Here is a 15892-nt window from a genome sequence, read left to right on the forward strand (position 1 = left end):
GGGGATGCTGTGGTGTAGCTTTACCGTAGTTGTGTGTCTGTCTGTCTGCACAGCTGTGGGGGGAGCCTGAATCCCAGTGAGGGGAGCCAGAGGGCCTGGCAGTGTCCCAGGTACATCTGTGTAGTAGAGCTGGGCAGAGAGTGTCCATCAGGCTCTCCTTGCATTGTTACAAGTGCTCCAAGCAGCAGCCCAGCACCTGTCCGCTTCAGTGCCTGAGTTGAATTGGTGCATGGAGTGCTGTGAGAGATGGAAATGTCCCTTGCTGCCACCCCCCCTTCTCCATTGTTTTGACATGGTTGTGCCAATAGTGATTTACAGCTGAAAACCTGCCCCATTTCCTAGCGTCCTGCCAGTAGAACGAGGATCTCACAAGCTTATGTCGAATTACAGGTGTAGGGCTGGAGTGACTTCAAAAAGGGATCTAGTCTTTGGAATGTAATAGCATCTGCATCGGATGTTTATTCTTTTTCTCAAAGGAAAAAAAACCCAATCAGTGCTGGAGATTCTGCATCATAAACCTGTTTCAGTATATCACCACGTTGGCATTATGCAAATTTGTTTCTTCATATCCAGGCTGAATCTTGTTTACCATATGAGCTGATGCTACAACGTGGAAGAAGAGTTGAGCACTTTCCCCCTTTCTCGTTGATTTTCAAGTGTATGCAGACTGTTCTGTTCCCTTCAGTGTTATCTTTTTAAGACTAAACACACCCAGGTCCTTCAGTCATTTTTTTCCAGGTCCTGCTTGCTACACTCTTAATTTTAATTTATCTCCACTGCAATATCTCTGATTTTTGCATCCATTTTATAAAGAAGAATATGTGAGACTGGTGCAGTCTGTTGGCTGAATTCTCACATGTGTGGAGTGGAATGGAATCACTGCTTCTGTGTCACACCTGCAATGTAGCTACTACTATGTCCCAGGATGTAATTTGCCTACTTTGTAGCAACATAAGCCTGCTGGTTTGGAATTAATTTCTGAATCAATGTTATGCATGTATGCATTCTTTTTTGCACATCAGTTACTGTTTTGTCATGTTCATTTGACACCCCCCGCCCCCCCCCCCCCCCATATACTGTTTTGTACTGAGTTAATGTGATTGGTTTGATAGTATGCTATAGGTAGGTCTAGGGTTCCTGCAGCCAGATCAAAACATTGCAGTAACATGCCACAAAATCCTGATCTGGTTTGAACTTGCTATGTTGAGGGATTATTTTTTTTGCATTAAAAAAAAAAAAATGTGTTTTGTATGGGTCAGTAGAGTTTACACTTGATCAGACATTGTCTTGTCACGAAAAGTTTTAGTGGTTCTTGCACGGCTAGCCAAGCCAGTGTCATCATGGGTTCCTTCTTGCATCCTCCCTGCTCCTGATGCCCATGGTTGCTGTGTTTGGAGCTCAGTGTTCTCCTTCATGGGAGCCATGGCACCCTGTCCTTTAGTTTTCTTTTTGGTTGTTCACTGGAACTGGGTCTTCCTATTGCAGTGATTTAGTTCAGGGACTGAAACTGGAAAAGGGCCAAGCCTTTAAAAACTAGTTTTTCCTGCTAGTTTGTTCTGACCCCGCTCACTCATGGGGAGTGGGATGTTTCACAAGGGGGTGGGGACAAGGGGCAACGCTACCATTTTCAGCTGCAGGGAGCCCTTAGATTGGTTCCAACAGCCTGAATTTTGTCTTGATAATTTCAGGTCCCTTTCTGTTTGGCTGCTACTTAGTGCTTTGCTATCTTTATCACTTTCTTATCTTATAGTTAACTACAAAGTGAGCATTTAACTTGATCAAGAGTCTTTCAGAGGATTGAAGTTACTGGTCTGTAACTTCTTAAGTCTTCTCCTACCTTTTTTTTTTTTTTTTTTTTTTCTTTTCATAATGGTAGGTGAGGCATGATGCTTCTCCAGCCTTCTGTGGCCTTCCCATCTTCCCGTAAATTTTCAAAGTTGGTCACTAACGCTTCAGAGATTACTTTGACTCATTTCTTACATGCTTTCAGGTGAATGCCATTATTCCCTCTCCATCTACAGCTGTTTCTGAACATTTATTAAGCCATTCTTTTCTAACTTGCTCTTTTCTCCCATTTCCAAATCAGTTTTGCTGGTCATATTTCACTTCTGGAGACTGAAGGAGCATTTGTACTTCAGCCTTTGCATCATTTTCTTTCCTTTCCTGTTTACCAATGAGAGTGTAATCATCTGTATTTTCCTCTTCTAACATGCCTGCTTCTGTCCAATTTTCTTGTGACTGAAGATTTCTTAGTAACAGCTGTGCTGGTTTTCACTAAGACACCATCTAACCCAGTGTCCTTCTAGCAAAGAATAAAAATAGGACACGTATATATGCTATTTTCCAACTACTTTTCCAAACTCTAGCTCCTTTCAGATAAGGGGATTTCCTGAGTCTAATGTGAGCTGTCTAACCATGAACAATCAATAGAGTTGTCTTTCTAGTACTTGTCCTGTCTTTTGTTGAATCCATGTAAAATTTTCCATTCTTTTTGGAAAAGTACTACCACGTAAGTTACCTGCTGATAAAGAGTCACCTTTGTTTTATTTTGAAGCTGACCCTCACTGGCTACATGTGATGGCTGTTAGCACTTATGTCTGAAGAGGTGGTGAATAATCTGCCCCTGTTCACCATCTTTACACCACTCATGATTTTACAGACCTCTATTATGCTGCCTGTCTTGCATCCTGATTTGTTACGTGGACGCTGTTCCATGGCAAAGAGAAGACTTGTTTGGGTAGCACCTCTAGTCAGTACCTTTCTCTGAAGCCTCGGGACACTGAAGGGCAAGGACAAGGGTACTTGGAGTCTTTGTCCAGCTCACCTGAGGGAGGGTGCTGAAAGCCAGACTCTTTCACAAGGTGTCTCATGTGCAGTTTCGTAGACCCGATGATAAACAGTTTTTCTGTCCTTTAGTGCTGTGTTGAAATCAGGAAGAGTTTCAGGTGTTCCTTTTGGGGATACATACCTGTGCTAAGATGCTGAGGGAGGGGATGGTGTGACTGAGGCCTTTCCTCTGGGATGGTGGGAGGGAGCCTCGAGTACGCTCTCAGAACTGCTCTCCCCTGTTCTTTTCAGAGATTGGCCAGCCTGGCTGACACCACTTAGCGATGACAAAACAAAACCTTCTGCTTGATGGGACGCTTTCCTTGTTTCTGATCGTGGCCTGTGAAGCTCAGCAGCTCCCAAAGAGTCATGTTGCCCCTAGTTCTGGTCCTCTGTGCGAGAAGGAGGCAGAGTCCTGGGGAAACCTTTTCAGCAGTGAGCAGCTGGATGCCTGGATCTGTTCCCTCATTGGTTCTTTCATGGTGGGACTGAGTGGGGTCTTCCCCTTGCTGGTGATCCCATTTGAGACGGGAGCTGCTCTGCGGTCAGAAGGTAAGCCTGCTACCTGCTTTAGCCTTTCTGAAGCAAAAAGTCCTGTGTTGTGACTGAATAGCACAGTGATGAACAGGACCTTGTCACAAAAGTACTGTCCTCTAAAAGAGACAGTCTATTTCTGGTGCTTTAGACCATACCTGCCAATTTGATAGGGAGTCCTTGGACAAATGCAAGCCCTGGACGGAGCTTGTACAAAGAGTATTGTTTATTCTGCACCCTGCGTGGTCCAGGACCCTCCCACACACTGCTTTCCCAGCCAAGTGGTGTAAGGGCTTTTTCTTGCACTCCAGCAAGTTTTGTGCTCTCTCCTTTGAAAGCTTGCTTTGCAGATGCTTCCAGTTTAGATCTCTTTGTGCAAAATCTCAGCTGGAGATGTTTTGGCTCCTGGCTAAGTTGAGGTCAGTTTTTGATGGGGTTTTTTGTTTTGTTTTTAGCTGGATCACACCGTTTGAAGCAGTTGTTGAGTTTTGCAATTGGTGGACTACTAGGGAATGTGTTTCTGCACCTGCTTCCTGAAGCCTGGGCCTACACATGCAGTGCAACGACAGGTATGAAAGACCTATGCATCTAGAGACAGTCTGTGCTATGCCTACTGCTGCATTTTTTGAGTCCGTTCCATCTTGAAAACATAAGACCAGCCAGGCTGGGTCAGCCCAAAAACTGGTCTAGGCTGATATTCTCTTTCAAATAATGTGTAAAAGCAAGTGCCTAGGGAAGGATGTAAGAACAATAAAAACACATGTGATACTTCATCTTTGTATTCTCTGGTCCTCCAAAGATTTTGATATGGGAGGCTTCCTGAGTTGACCATGGTTTCTTTATGTTTCGTAACTTGCAATGGGTTTCTTGCCTATCAGGTTTTCCTATCTTGCCTTGGACTCCTTTGTCTGTAAAGAAAGGGAATACTTTTTTCCTTTTCTGTAAGGAAAGGAAGTGCTTCTTTAACCTGATGAGAAGTTATGAATGTGTGTGTGATCTGGTACATGAACATGTACATGATCTCGGGTGAGGATTCTGCCCCACCAGATGCATTTTGTCTATAATCTGTCCCTATAACAGTGTTACTCCTAGAGCCTCTTTCTTGGGTCTAACTGGGGCCCTTGGCTCGGTACTTCGACTGAGGGGCAGGGAGAGAAGAAGGAAATGCAGGTGATGGAAGCCTGCCAGCAAACTAAACACTTCACCTCTCAGACAGGGTTGTTGAAACCTGTAATGATTGTATCTCTCTGCTTCAGCAAGCTGATAGAGTGGAAGGCAAGTGCTGCTGCTTCCCACCAGTTGAGAAACCAAAAAAATCATTTCCCTGCTGAAAATGTCAGAAAGGGAAAAAGATGCCCTGGGTTTCCAGGGCTTCCTTGCACCTATGTCCTGGGATTTCGGATCTGCTGGGCCTTTAGTCCTCTTCTTCCTCATGGCTCTAGCACAGCCAGCAGAACCTGCTGTCCTTTTTTCCCCTTTCTGCAGTGGTTTCCAAATGACTCTGTCTTCCTCCTCTAGCTTGTTTGCTTCTGCCAGCCCGTCCTGAAGCATAAAGGTTTCCTTGACCCATGTAAGCGCCATTTCAGAGTCGTTCTATTCTTCTGCAATGCAATCTCTGTTTCTGGAGCCAGGCTGAATGGATTATTATCTTATGAGCTTGGCTGTAATTGAAAAGAAAGTTTATAGCTTCAGGCTTAATAACTTGCCCAGGTGTGGCAGAAAGGGGCAGGTGAGTCTGTAGCTCACTAATGGCAGATTTCATGTCAGGGCTTGCTGCTCAGTAGGTACAGCTGCAGGATTTTTTGTTGTAATCTTCAGTTGCATCTAGAGCTCAGGGTAGTTCCCAGTGCTGTCAGGAAATTTTCTGGATTGCGCTATTGAAGCAAAAGTGTCCCGAGATAAGGATATGTGTTAGTTCAAGAGTGAGCAAGCCAAACTAATTTGCTTTGAGATATGTTTGCTCCTTGTTCCTCGCAGGAGGTGTTTCCATTGTCATTTCTTGGGTTTTGTCTTGGAACTGGTGGTTAAACTGTCTGAGGCGGAGTGGGTTCACATGTGGTTCACTGTGTACTTGATAGTGACATGAAGATTTTTCTCTTGTCCCTCAGGAGAAGGGCAGAGCTTTCAGCAGCAGAAGCTTCTGGGTCTCTGGGTGATCATTGGTTTCCTGACCTTCCTGGTGCTAGAGAAGATCTTCCTAGAGAAAGAAGAGAAGGAGTGCCGTGGTGTGGTAAGTTAGCAGCCAGAGGTGAAGGAGTGCTGTTATGTTTGGAATACTGTACTAAACTCCTTGTCTGTCCTATCTGACAGGCTCAGCAAATGATCCTGGAGCTGTGAGTAGCTTGTCAATGCCCTTTGGGAACTTTTTGACAGTTCTTTGACGTGGGGCTCTAAAAGAAGGTGTTTCATCCCCAGGCTTTGGCTTTGTGGTTTTAGCAGAGATTTCTGGGCTGTTTTGTTCTTGATGTGGTATGTGTAAAAGACAGCTCCCCTTTTATGGGTACTGGGAGCGCTCTGCAGATGACACTTTTGCTCAAGTAAGCTTTGAGGGATGACAGCTTGCTGATGCATGTTCCATTGAGCCATTGTGACTCACTCCACTTCTGGGTCCTCAGTCAGGAAAAAGACCAGCCGTCTCTGTGCTGTTCCTCACTGCCCACTCTTCTTGGGTATGGCCTGGACCAGGCATTTGTTTGGTTAATTTTGTGTGGTAGAAGGGGTTTATGGTTGGCCAGGTAATACTAAGTAATGGTTCAGAGAAGAGTCAGCTGCAAAAGGGCAACGTAGGCAGAGGTACCAGAAGGTAATTCCAAGATAGAGGAGAACAGCTAGTCCTCAGACATCTGCACAACTCCTAGCAGCAACTTCTGTAGACTGTTCAGTCCTTGCTGTGCCATGACTTTTGAGAGGTGAAATTGCAGGTCAGGCACTGCATAAGAGCACTTAGGTGTTACTTTGACTCAACATGAGACTTTAAAGTCTGAAAGGAACTTAGTCTTCTTATTACAGAGAGACTGAAGTCTGAGATGAACATTTTGGTTTTTGGAAACTGACAATCCCAGCTATAGAATAATTTAGACTTAGTTATTCCGATGCACTGGGAAGAGCAAGACAATTCCCTTCTTCCCCCCCCCGCCCAGATGGAGTTGTATTTCTCTGGGCAGAACTGCCAGCAGGAGTGGCAGGCTCAGTCTTTCATCATTTCAGTGGAACCTGGCTCGTGCCAAGGAGGCGTGACTCCCAATTTCTCCTCTCTTTCTTTCTTCCTCTTGGTAATAGCAGAATGCTCTCTGAAATCTGTCTCATTTCTGGCAGTTGTCGTTATTAAACTGGGGTACCAATGCTGCAGGTCTGCATTGTAAGGACAAAAGGATTAAGGGTTGGATTTCTGACCCTGATTCATGCTCGTTCATCCCTGACAAAAAGGCAGTGACAAGTTGTTTTCCTCTAATTTAGGGCTGTGATTCCAAAGCCCCTGTGGGAAAGATTCCCAATGGAAGTGGCTACCCCTTGCTGAAGGTGGCAAGCCAGTCCCAAAGAGCAGGAACAGACTCAACTCAGTGTAATGGCTCTTCTCTCCAGTCTTGTCCAACAGACAACAGAATCAAGGTAAGAGACTCACAAACTGACCTTCACATCTTGTGTTTTTTGGGGATATACTTTAAAATTCAGTTAGGAGGGTGAGTTGTCTGTGGAACGAACTGCACCTGAGCAGGGACCTTGGTGTTTGAGTGAGTTGTGCTTTATTTTGCTCTGTCAAAGTGTCTGTCCAGGTCACAGCAGGGAGGAAATAGTGGACTTGGAGAAAATCACCACTGCAGCTTATGCAAAAGAGGCAAAGTCACTATTGTGAAGGCATCAGTCTGATGATGTGTGTTTTGTCTGAATCCTGAGACCAAAGTACAGTACTTTCACATTTTTTTACTCTGTATCTTATAGCCATTGTATCTTTCTTTGCTTAAATTTTTATGCCACGATTCCTCTGTTCTCTAGAGCCTGCATTGTACCAATTGTGAGCTGTATGTTTCCTTCTAAGGCACTTTTTGGAAGTGTTTTGACAGTTGAAGCTATCCACTGTAAAACTTAGAAGTTCAGTTTCTCAGATTAGCAGATTATCTGCTGCCAAAAAGGGCTCCTTCTCCACTTCTGCCTCCAAACCTGTATTTCCCATCACTTCCTTTGCACTGGACCTCATTTGACCCCACAGTGAGCCTATTCAGGGAGCTAAACCGGCAAAGAATTCGCTTTTACACCCCGCCCCCCCTTCTGCCTGGTTATTCCTCTTCTGACTTAACTTCTTGAATCAGCTTGGCATGTAGACAGGCAGTCTGTAGTGCTGGGATAGGGGAGATCAGCAAGATCATAGGATTGGAGGTGGAGGAGGGGAAAGGAGTACTGTACCACATAGGGCAGTGGCTAATCTTTATATTGGCTTTGCTTTCAGTTTTATGTTACTATCTTTGCACTGGGGAAACCGTTGTCTGGGTGAATGTTACAAGCAAGAGAGTAAACAACTGCTTTGGTGAAGGAGGACCCATAAAAATGTGCAGAATTCTAGGAGAGTAACTATGAACAGAAAGTGAGGTTGCATGAACTGGCCCAAACCTGGATATGTGGTCAGTCAGAGGCTCTTCAGTTTTTCTATTTTAAATCTGTTTTGCTGTAACTTTATAGCTGTTACTACACAATGTGAAAGATGTGCTGAGGTCACTGGATGTTTTTGATATCTGTCACATTCGTGTAATCTGTACAGAACACTGCACAAACTGCAAGGTGCCACATTGATATTTCTAGAGGTGATAGTGGGGAAGGAACCAATATTACTGGGTTATGAAACATGGTGCCATTATTTTGGAAAGGTTTATATAAGGAATTACAGACTTAGAGGATGGTTAATATGCCACTGATTTCAAGTAGAAATTAAACACTGATGGGGGGATAATTGTTCAGGGCCTGGTCCTAATGTAAAAAATAATAATGTAATTAATGTTAATTGATATGATCTTATAGAAGATAAATTCTTGTCAACCAAACATGTTTTCCCTGCCTTTTATTTGGTCATAAGATTGATAAAGGTAATGACACTGGCAAGTGTATATAAAACATAACTTTCTCCCACATTCTAATAAAACTAGTACTGTGTTAAATCAACTTTGCTAATATTAGTTGTATTAAAAATCAGTTGTTCTATATTATCGACAGGGAATGGATTAATGCAGTCCTCCTCAAATCTGTTCACTGGTGGTTTATGATTTTCTAAGTGATTATTTAAAAAAACAGTGTATCATCGTATTTGCAGATACTACTATGTTACTTAAATGGCACATTGTGACTGCATGAGGTCAGTGATGCCAGCTAAACTGAGTAACTTCATCAAAAGAGCTGAATTTTTAACATGTTTTGATACATGCAAATACTAAGAATAGATTAAGAAAGAATGCAGATCATACTTACAAGATAGAGAGACAGTTTCTAGGAAGTCAGTGCCTTGGAAAAACATATGAGAATCACAGTAGGAAATTGTTTGAACACATTCTTCCATTGTGATGCTACAGCCAGGAGCATGGGTGAGTAGGAAATAGTGTGTAAGAGAAGAGGCAAGTGTTCCTCCTTCTGTATAGCAGTAATGAAACAGCCATCTGACTTTTTCCAGTAGATTTATTAACAATATCCAAAATACTACTGATAATTTGTAAAGGGGCCAGGAAAGAGCTGAAATAATTAGGTTTGCAGTACGTTATAAGAAGTGGGGGTTTTTAGTCTTTAGCTCTGTAGACGTGAGAAATCAGGAGTGACTTAAAGAATACAAATACCTATGTAAGAGGCGTGACTAAATTTGAATCGTTAAAGCTATACCACGCAGTAGCGGACTAGAAATCACTTGTCACTTGTGCGCTTTAAGATGTGATTTAAGCTGCTTTCTACAAAGTGCACCATAGCTTAAGAAACAATGGACTTCGTGTGAAATGGAATGAAATTCTTTCAGTTGTGTTATGTAGAAGGTCTAGACAATCATGAAGAGCCCTTCTAGTTTTAAAATCCTAACATATCTGTTCAGTCTTATAGGCTGTTGTCAACATACATGAAATAGAAACTAATGAGTTAACATGTGTAGTTTTAACTTTCTACCTTCTGAGCGTATAATCTGAATATGTTAATAGTCTTTCTGGTAGGGGGGAGATTACCAAAACTACCAAGATGTTACTACATTGTTAGCATGTTTCCTTAAACAACAACATAAGCAGTCGTTCCATCTGTCTGTCCATCTATTCTGCCCTTCATTTCCAATAACTTTTGAACTCATGATTAATTTTACTCGAGTTCAAGAGAGGATAGAAGTCTTGAGGGTAATCAAATTTCTGCAAGTTCCATAAAAATCAGCATGGTGGTAGAAGCGGAATGCAAACTAATGCCCTATGGAAAAACCCTGGCAGAGCTGAGATGCTGCAGGCTGCTTGGCAGGTCCAAGTCTGCCTGGCTGGCAGGTCTGCAGGTACCTCTCAGTGCCCCTGCCTAGTGGGGAGAGGGCTGTCCTGCAGTGCAGGGTGGGGAAGGGACGTGCAGGGAAGCAGTGTTGCTGGAAGGGAGCAAAGTAGGTGCTTGCAGAGAAAAGAGAGAAAGCCATAGCAAGACAGAATTCTTTGATTCTACTATTCACTCAGTAACCCCCTTTTTTTTTTTTTTTTTTTTTTTTTTTTTTTTTCAGAAGACAAAAAGGGAAAGATACTATTTAAACAAACAAACAAAGTCACCCTTCAGGGCTTAATGATTAATAAGCTGTAATCAGTCATCCTTTGTCCATATATATTAGAACTTCTGCTGTTTAGCTGCTGCTGCTGTAATAATTTGTCCTGGCTTGAAAACTGTGGGTGGGGGGCTTCCTTTGCACCCAAACATAGATCATTTCTGTCCTGCAGTGCAGCCTTTATTCCCTCAACAAGTAAAAACGTTGTGGAATACTTTTTCTTTGCTTATGTTTTCTTTTTCCCTGTGGCACATGGGGTCTTTGCTGGTTTGTAGACTTATGTTTTATTGCACGGTGACATTAGTTCTGAAGCATGAACATAAACACTCCATCTGGCTGTGCTCTTTATGAGCAACAAGAGCATCCTATTAGGAATTCACAGAATGTAAATGTCAGCGGCTCATAGCTGTCAAATCAACCCAATTTATTTCTGAGCACTCCATGGCTTTGCTTCTTTCAGTGACAGCTTTTGCCCAAGCCACTACAAGAAAAAGTCATAATGTTTTAATCATGAAGTCTATTTTTCCCTATACAGTGGTATGGGAAAGCATTTTTGTGTAAAACTTACATGAATAATTATTAATAGCCTCCGGGGAAAACACAATCACATAAAATCCCAACATGAAAAGGAGAAATTTTAGACAGTCATATTTGACTGAAAATGAAGAATGAGAAGTAAAACTGCTGTGTTTGTGGGTCTGCCTGCATACATCCATTTGCGTTCCCCTTCTTACAGGAACATGCAGCGATCTTCTGCATCTGTTGTGGAGATGTTTCTTAGATTATTACTTAAACATGATCTGTAGTTAGGCTTTACTTGATTCTTTATTTTCATATTTAATCTTCAATGCACTTTAAAAAGTTTTAAGCCTGTAAAGATGTCCTGAGATTGTGCAGTAGAAGTGCTTTGCAGAAAGGTGGTGCTTTGGAGAGAGACTTGACTGAAAGCCCCACCTGAGCTGTGACGTACAGATGGCAGAAGACACCTCAAGTGGAGTTTAACAGAAACAGGGAAGAGCGGAAGTCCAAAAAGGGCTCATGAAACCCATCAGCACTTGCGTTTTTCCAGCTGAACTTTGCTGTCTGATGCTATGTTGGAGTAAGAGTTTAATGCCTCACAATTTATGTATGGTCTCTCCACTCACTGGATGCTGCTGTGTGTCTGGAGTTAATGTTTACCAGTTTAGATCTTGCAGTCCAGAGACAGACTGATGTATTGGCTAACACCTGGTTTGATAATAATTTAAACTGCAGTGCCATATAGTGAACTGCAGTATCTGAGGACCCACATGCAGTAGTTCTTTTTAAATTTGATGGAAAAAAAACCCCAAAACCTGTGATCAAAATTGCTGGGGTGGTACTTAGAAGAAATACCCAGAATTTGTCTGGAGATGACCATAGTTAGCGTGATAGGGAAGTCTGCTATGGAGATGAACTTGTGAGGAAGGAAGCTGATTTATGCTTAGAATTTTAAGAAGTGTGTTTATATGCAAATGCATATACATGCTATCCAGCCTTCTAGTAGGTGGTTTTTTGGTGACTGTCATCACTATCTTTTCTTTTTATTCTTTGTTAAGGGAAAGCAAACCCACAAGCACAAGCTTTTTTAGTACAATGTTTAAAGATTTGTTTAGTTATAAAAAGCAATTTCAGCAGCATTTGTTCTGTTGCATTATTCCTGCCAGCTTTTGAAGAGGAGATATTTAACAGTTGGATATTAAAGTACATGACTAGAAAACAAGGTCAGGTCATATTTGAAGCCAGTCACCTGTGTAAAATAGCCAGTGTTACCTAAAATTGGTTTGATTTTGAATCAGATATATTGTTGCATTTTTGCTCTCTTCTTTTTCCTTTCTCTTTTTCTAGAGCTCTGTCATTTGAATAATTATCCTAATCTCGGGCAATTCTTACCTACTTAGTTTACTCTAAAACTGGACATAACATTTAATTTGTACTTGAGCACTGACATAGTTTAAGATCTTCACCATGCCCTGACCTTTCCAATATGGTCATGACTGTGTAACCTGTGTCTGTCGTGTGCTTTCTTTTATCTTGTTATGTCTTTTCCTTTATCAGAGGCTCTTCCTTCTCTTTGCAGATTAGTGGATACCTCAATCTGCTGGCCAACACCATTGATAACTTTACACACGGCCTGGCAGTAGCAGCCAGCTTCCTGGTTAGCAGAAAGGTAAGGTTTCTGTCACCAGCTGGGTACTGAACTAGAGAGGCCTGTTCTCAAGTGTGATGCAACATGCAAAAAACTCCAAAGATGTGAGGAGTTCCCTCCTATTTTCTGGATGTTTCTAAGCAAATGGACACTACAATAAAAAGCAACCCTATACTGACCCTCAGACGCAGAGCTTCTTCAAACCTGGGACATGTTAGTCACTTGTACTGGCATTAGGGAGTAACAAGTTTTAACTTGGAGAAAGGGACCTTGACACGCTGATGAAAGTTTCATCTCTCAAAGCTGGGGGCCTGTTTCCTAATCACCTTCTCTCCTCTGCTACAGGTTGGGTTCCTAACCACAATGGCCATTCTCCTGCATGAAATCCCACATGAGGTGAGAGGGCTTTGTATCCAGCCATCATGAGGGATTACAAGGGTGCTTCATCTGAGAGGAGGGCTGGGTCTGGTTAATCTTTTCTCCTCCCTTTGAAAGCTGCTCCCTCTGGGAGACGGGCAACATGGAAAAATAGAAACAGTCTTGAAGCACTGGTCTTGTTACGGATGGCCTTTGTGACTGAGAATGTTCATATTTATATTCGCTAAGTGTCAGCTCTTGGTTGCTTAGGTTGGAGACTTTGCAATCCTTCTTCGGGCTGGCTTTGACCGCTGGAGTGCAGCCAAGATGCAGCTTTCCACAGCTCTGGGGGGCATTGTAGGAGCCTGCTTTGCAATATGTGCTCAGTCACCAAAAGGAGCAGGTAAGGCTCCCTGGGACCTCCGTAGGAATAGGAGGGGTGGCCTATTGTTCACATATGTGTATCTTCTTCCCCTTCTCTGTTCTCTCCCATGACTTTGCCTATTAATAACAAAAGCTTTCTGTATTTGTTCAGGGGAAACGGTAGCCTGGATCCTCCCTTTCACTTCTGGAGGATTTCTGTATATTGCCTTGGTAAATGTTGTGCCTGATCTCCTGGAGGAAAAGAATCCTTGGTAAGTGCTGCCTCCCATTCTGCTGCAGCAGTTCTTGCTGCTGGGGAGCAGGGATATAACCCTTCCCTGTGCCTGTTCTGGGAGCACATGAATGCCAGCTTTCCAGATCCCATGGTCAAGGCTGGAATCCAGGTAGACTGCTGTGCTGGCTATTGCGTTTATGAGACTACAAAGAGCTTTATAAAACATGAGAACGTTCAGCTGGGTCAGTCCCAAAGATTGTGCTAATGCAGTTTGTAGCATGACCAGCTAGAGCGGGTTGCTCAGAAACATGTCCAGTAAGGTGACACGTTCCCCAGTCTGTCTTGTCAGCTTCTGGCATGTACTGGTTTGGGGACTGTCTGAACCAGGGTCCCATAGAAGTGCATGTGTGTCTGATAACTATGTGTGAACCTGTCTTTCACATGCTTCTCTCATTCCTTTTTGACTCTTATCCATTACTTTGGGCTTCTGCAATCTCCTTTTGGCAGCAAGTTTGTATAGTTTGACTGCACTGTCTTAAATGATGCTTCTTATTATTTGTTTTTTAGCCTCTTGCTTATTAATTTTGATTAGATGTTGCTGTGTGACTAGAAAATAATAGTTTTCTTCTCTTTATCATTCATCATTTCATAGTCCGTTATTGCATCTCACCTCCATCATCTCTCTTCTACACTGGTATATGTATTCTGGTATATTTGGCCTCCCCTCATCTGTACTATTCTAGTTTCTTGCAGTCTGATTAAGGCTGTAGCAGGTCTAAATGCAGCTGTACCCCACGGTAAAGGCACTCTCAGATCTGCTGGCAGAGCTGCCCCTGAATGTTCCGTCCTATTTCAGTTGTAACGAGACAGGTAACTTCAGTAGTTTAAATAAGAAGCCTTGTCTCACCTAGTTCATTTTGACTGAAACAGTTAAGGAAGTGCTCAAAAAACAGCTCCATGCTTATATCGGAGGAGACAGGAGCTTCTGGTGGAGAAATGTTAATGACCAGTTGGGAGCTTGCTTTTGGGTTGGTAACCACTTGTGCTGGCAGAGCTTTTGGCAGAGGATGCAGAGGTGGTGGGTAGATAGTCACTTCAATCCAGCATAAACCTGAGAAGGTGCTAAAAGAATGTAAAAATTCATCAGCTTTTTTTTTTTATTTTCATAACTGTAGTTGTTAGCTGAATGAGGTCCCTAAAGTATCTGTGAACATGCTGCAGAAGTGCTGGTTCTCTTGTGAGAGGAAGGACAGTAGCTACATGACTGAATCTGCTTAAATTGATTTTGAAACCTGAAGGTGGGCCTTGCAGCTGAGTGGAACAAATACATGACAGTTTATAGACAACTCCTTTGCTTGGGATGCTGGGAAAGGGTCTTCTCAGCCGTGTTAGTGACTTCATGCAGCTGTTGTGTTCTCCTTGTGGTAGATTTTGAAGGGCAAAGAACAAACCATTCGTGAACCTCTACACTGCTGCCTATTGGGGTTGGTCTATGGCTCCTCCTAATTTTGTTGTTTCTTTCCCAGGAACTCTCTGCAGCAAATTCTGCTCCTGTGTACAGGCATTACAGTCATGGTGCTACTCTCGCTTACAACTGAGTGACCTCTGTGCAGACCTGACAATGCCTCCCAGAGCCACCACAGCAACTCTGAGCTGTTACAAAGCAATAAGGAACACTAATGTTACTTCCTCTGTGTGTGCGTGCAGATCTGGCTGCTAGTATGAGAAGCAGGTGAGAAAGAGGTCTGGGTGTGCAGGACTTCATTCCCTGGCTCTCCTATCCCTGTTCTGCTAAAATCCACACATCAGGGCTTCTGTTTTTTGTTTGTTTGTTTCTTTTCTTATGGAGCAAAAGATATAGTGAGCAGAAATGAACTGAACAACTGCTCCACAGCGAATGGACAATGTTTCATTCAGTTCATTCTGATTGAACTGCACCTCCCAAGCTTTTGTGTGAAAACAACAGAGGCAATTCCTGTAGCTGATAAAGAGGAAGGACTTTTCCTACCACTCTAAGGCCTGGAGGCAGAACAGGAATGGCAAAGCAATAATAAACTAACAGCTTTAGCCAGAGCTCCCTACCCATGAGAAGTTAACGGTGCTATGAGATAGATGGGAAAGGACCTTTTCCAACTTGATCTCCAGCTTTGCATTGACATCACTTCTTCCTAAAGGTAGTATTAGCCTCAGCAGTCCACCTCTTTGGTCTATTTTGTATTTATGTTGAAATTGAGCCAAAAGCTTGAGGCGTTTTAGGATAGGTCACTACAATTAAATGGCTTGGTTTGGAGATCACTTGCCTCAGCCCTGGCCACTCCAATAGCCAGCGCAGCCTAACCTTTTATCTGAAAAATGATCAGTAAACATTCCTTCTATTGCATACTACCAGCTCACCTACATCTGGAAGGAAAGCCACGTAGCTGTTGTGACTGAGCTCCCTTTCCTCATAACCATTAGCTGAACATGGCTCTGAGCCTGCTCTCGAGACCCCACTTGCCCACCATCTGCCCCACACCACGTTTCAGAGCTCTCTTGAGGTGTAGCATATTAGCCCTGCCTGGCATGCTACAGCAGCCCTAGAACTGTCATGGCAAAGATCTGGGCAGTTTGGGCAGTAGTTGAACACTACAGCCTGGTCAGCAGCCCATAACTCCTGGTTAGCTTT

The 15892-nt window shown here is 43.1% G+C and overlaps 1 protein-coding gene across 2 annotated transcripts; it reads left to right on the plus strand.

The window, feature by feature from the left end:
• The first annotated feature begins 3110 nt into the window (after positions 1-3110).
• On the plus strand, positions 3111-14829 carry SLC39A13 (solute carrier family 39 member 13). Of its 2 annotated transcripts, none has more exons than XM_009947492.2 (9): positions 3111-3378; positions 3816-3929; positions 5469-5590; positions 6817-6969; positions 12204-12293; positions 12618-12668; positions 12900-13032; positions 13165-13264; positions 14754-14829. In XM_009947492.2, exons 1-9 carry the CDS (start codon positions 3111-3113, stop codon positions 14827-14829), a joined length of 1107 nt encoding a protein of 368 aa, XP_009945794.1. The 2 variants fall into 2 exon arrangements, with proteins under 2 accessions (XP_009945794.1, XP_086319266.1); XM_086463140.1 differs by having other exon boundaries at positions 5472-5590.
• The last annotated feature ends 1063 nt before the right edge of the window (positions 14830-15892 follow it).

The sequence above is a fragment of the Leptosomus discolor genome, chromosome 3 (assembly GCF_034619465.1).
Source record: "Leptosomus discolor isolate bLepDis1 chromosome 3, bLepDis1.hap2, whole genome shotgun sequence".
Taxonomy (NCBI): domain Eukaryota; kingdom Metazoa; phylum Chordata; class Aves; order Leptosomiformes; family Leptosomidae; genus Leptosomus; species Leptosomus discolor.

Coding starts and splice junctions, on each gene's coding strand:
- SLC39A13 (XM_009947492.2), top strand. CDS start 3,111: ATGACAAAACAAAACCTTCTGCTTGATGGGACGCTTTCCTTGTTTCTG. Junction 3,379..3,815: donor AGCTGCTCTGCGGTCAGAAG/GTAAGCCTGCTA, acceptor TTTTGTTTTTAG/CTGGATCACACCGTTTGAAG. Junction 13,033..13,164: donor TCAGTCACCAAAAGGAGCAG/GTAAGGCTCCCT, acceptor GTATTTGTTCAG/GGGAAACGGTAGCCTGGATC.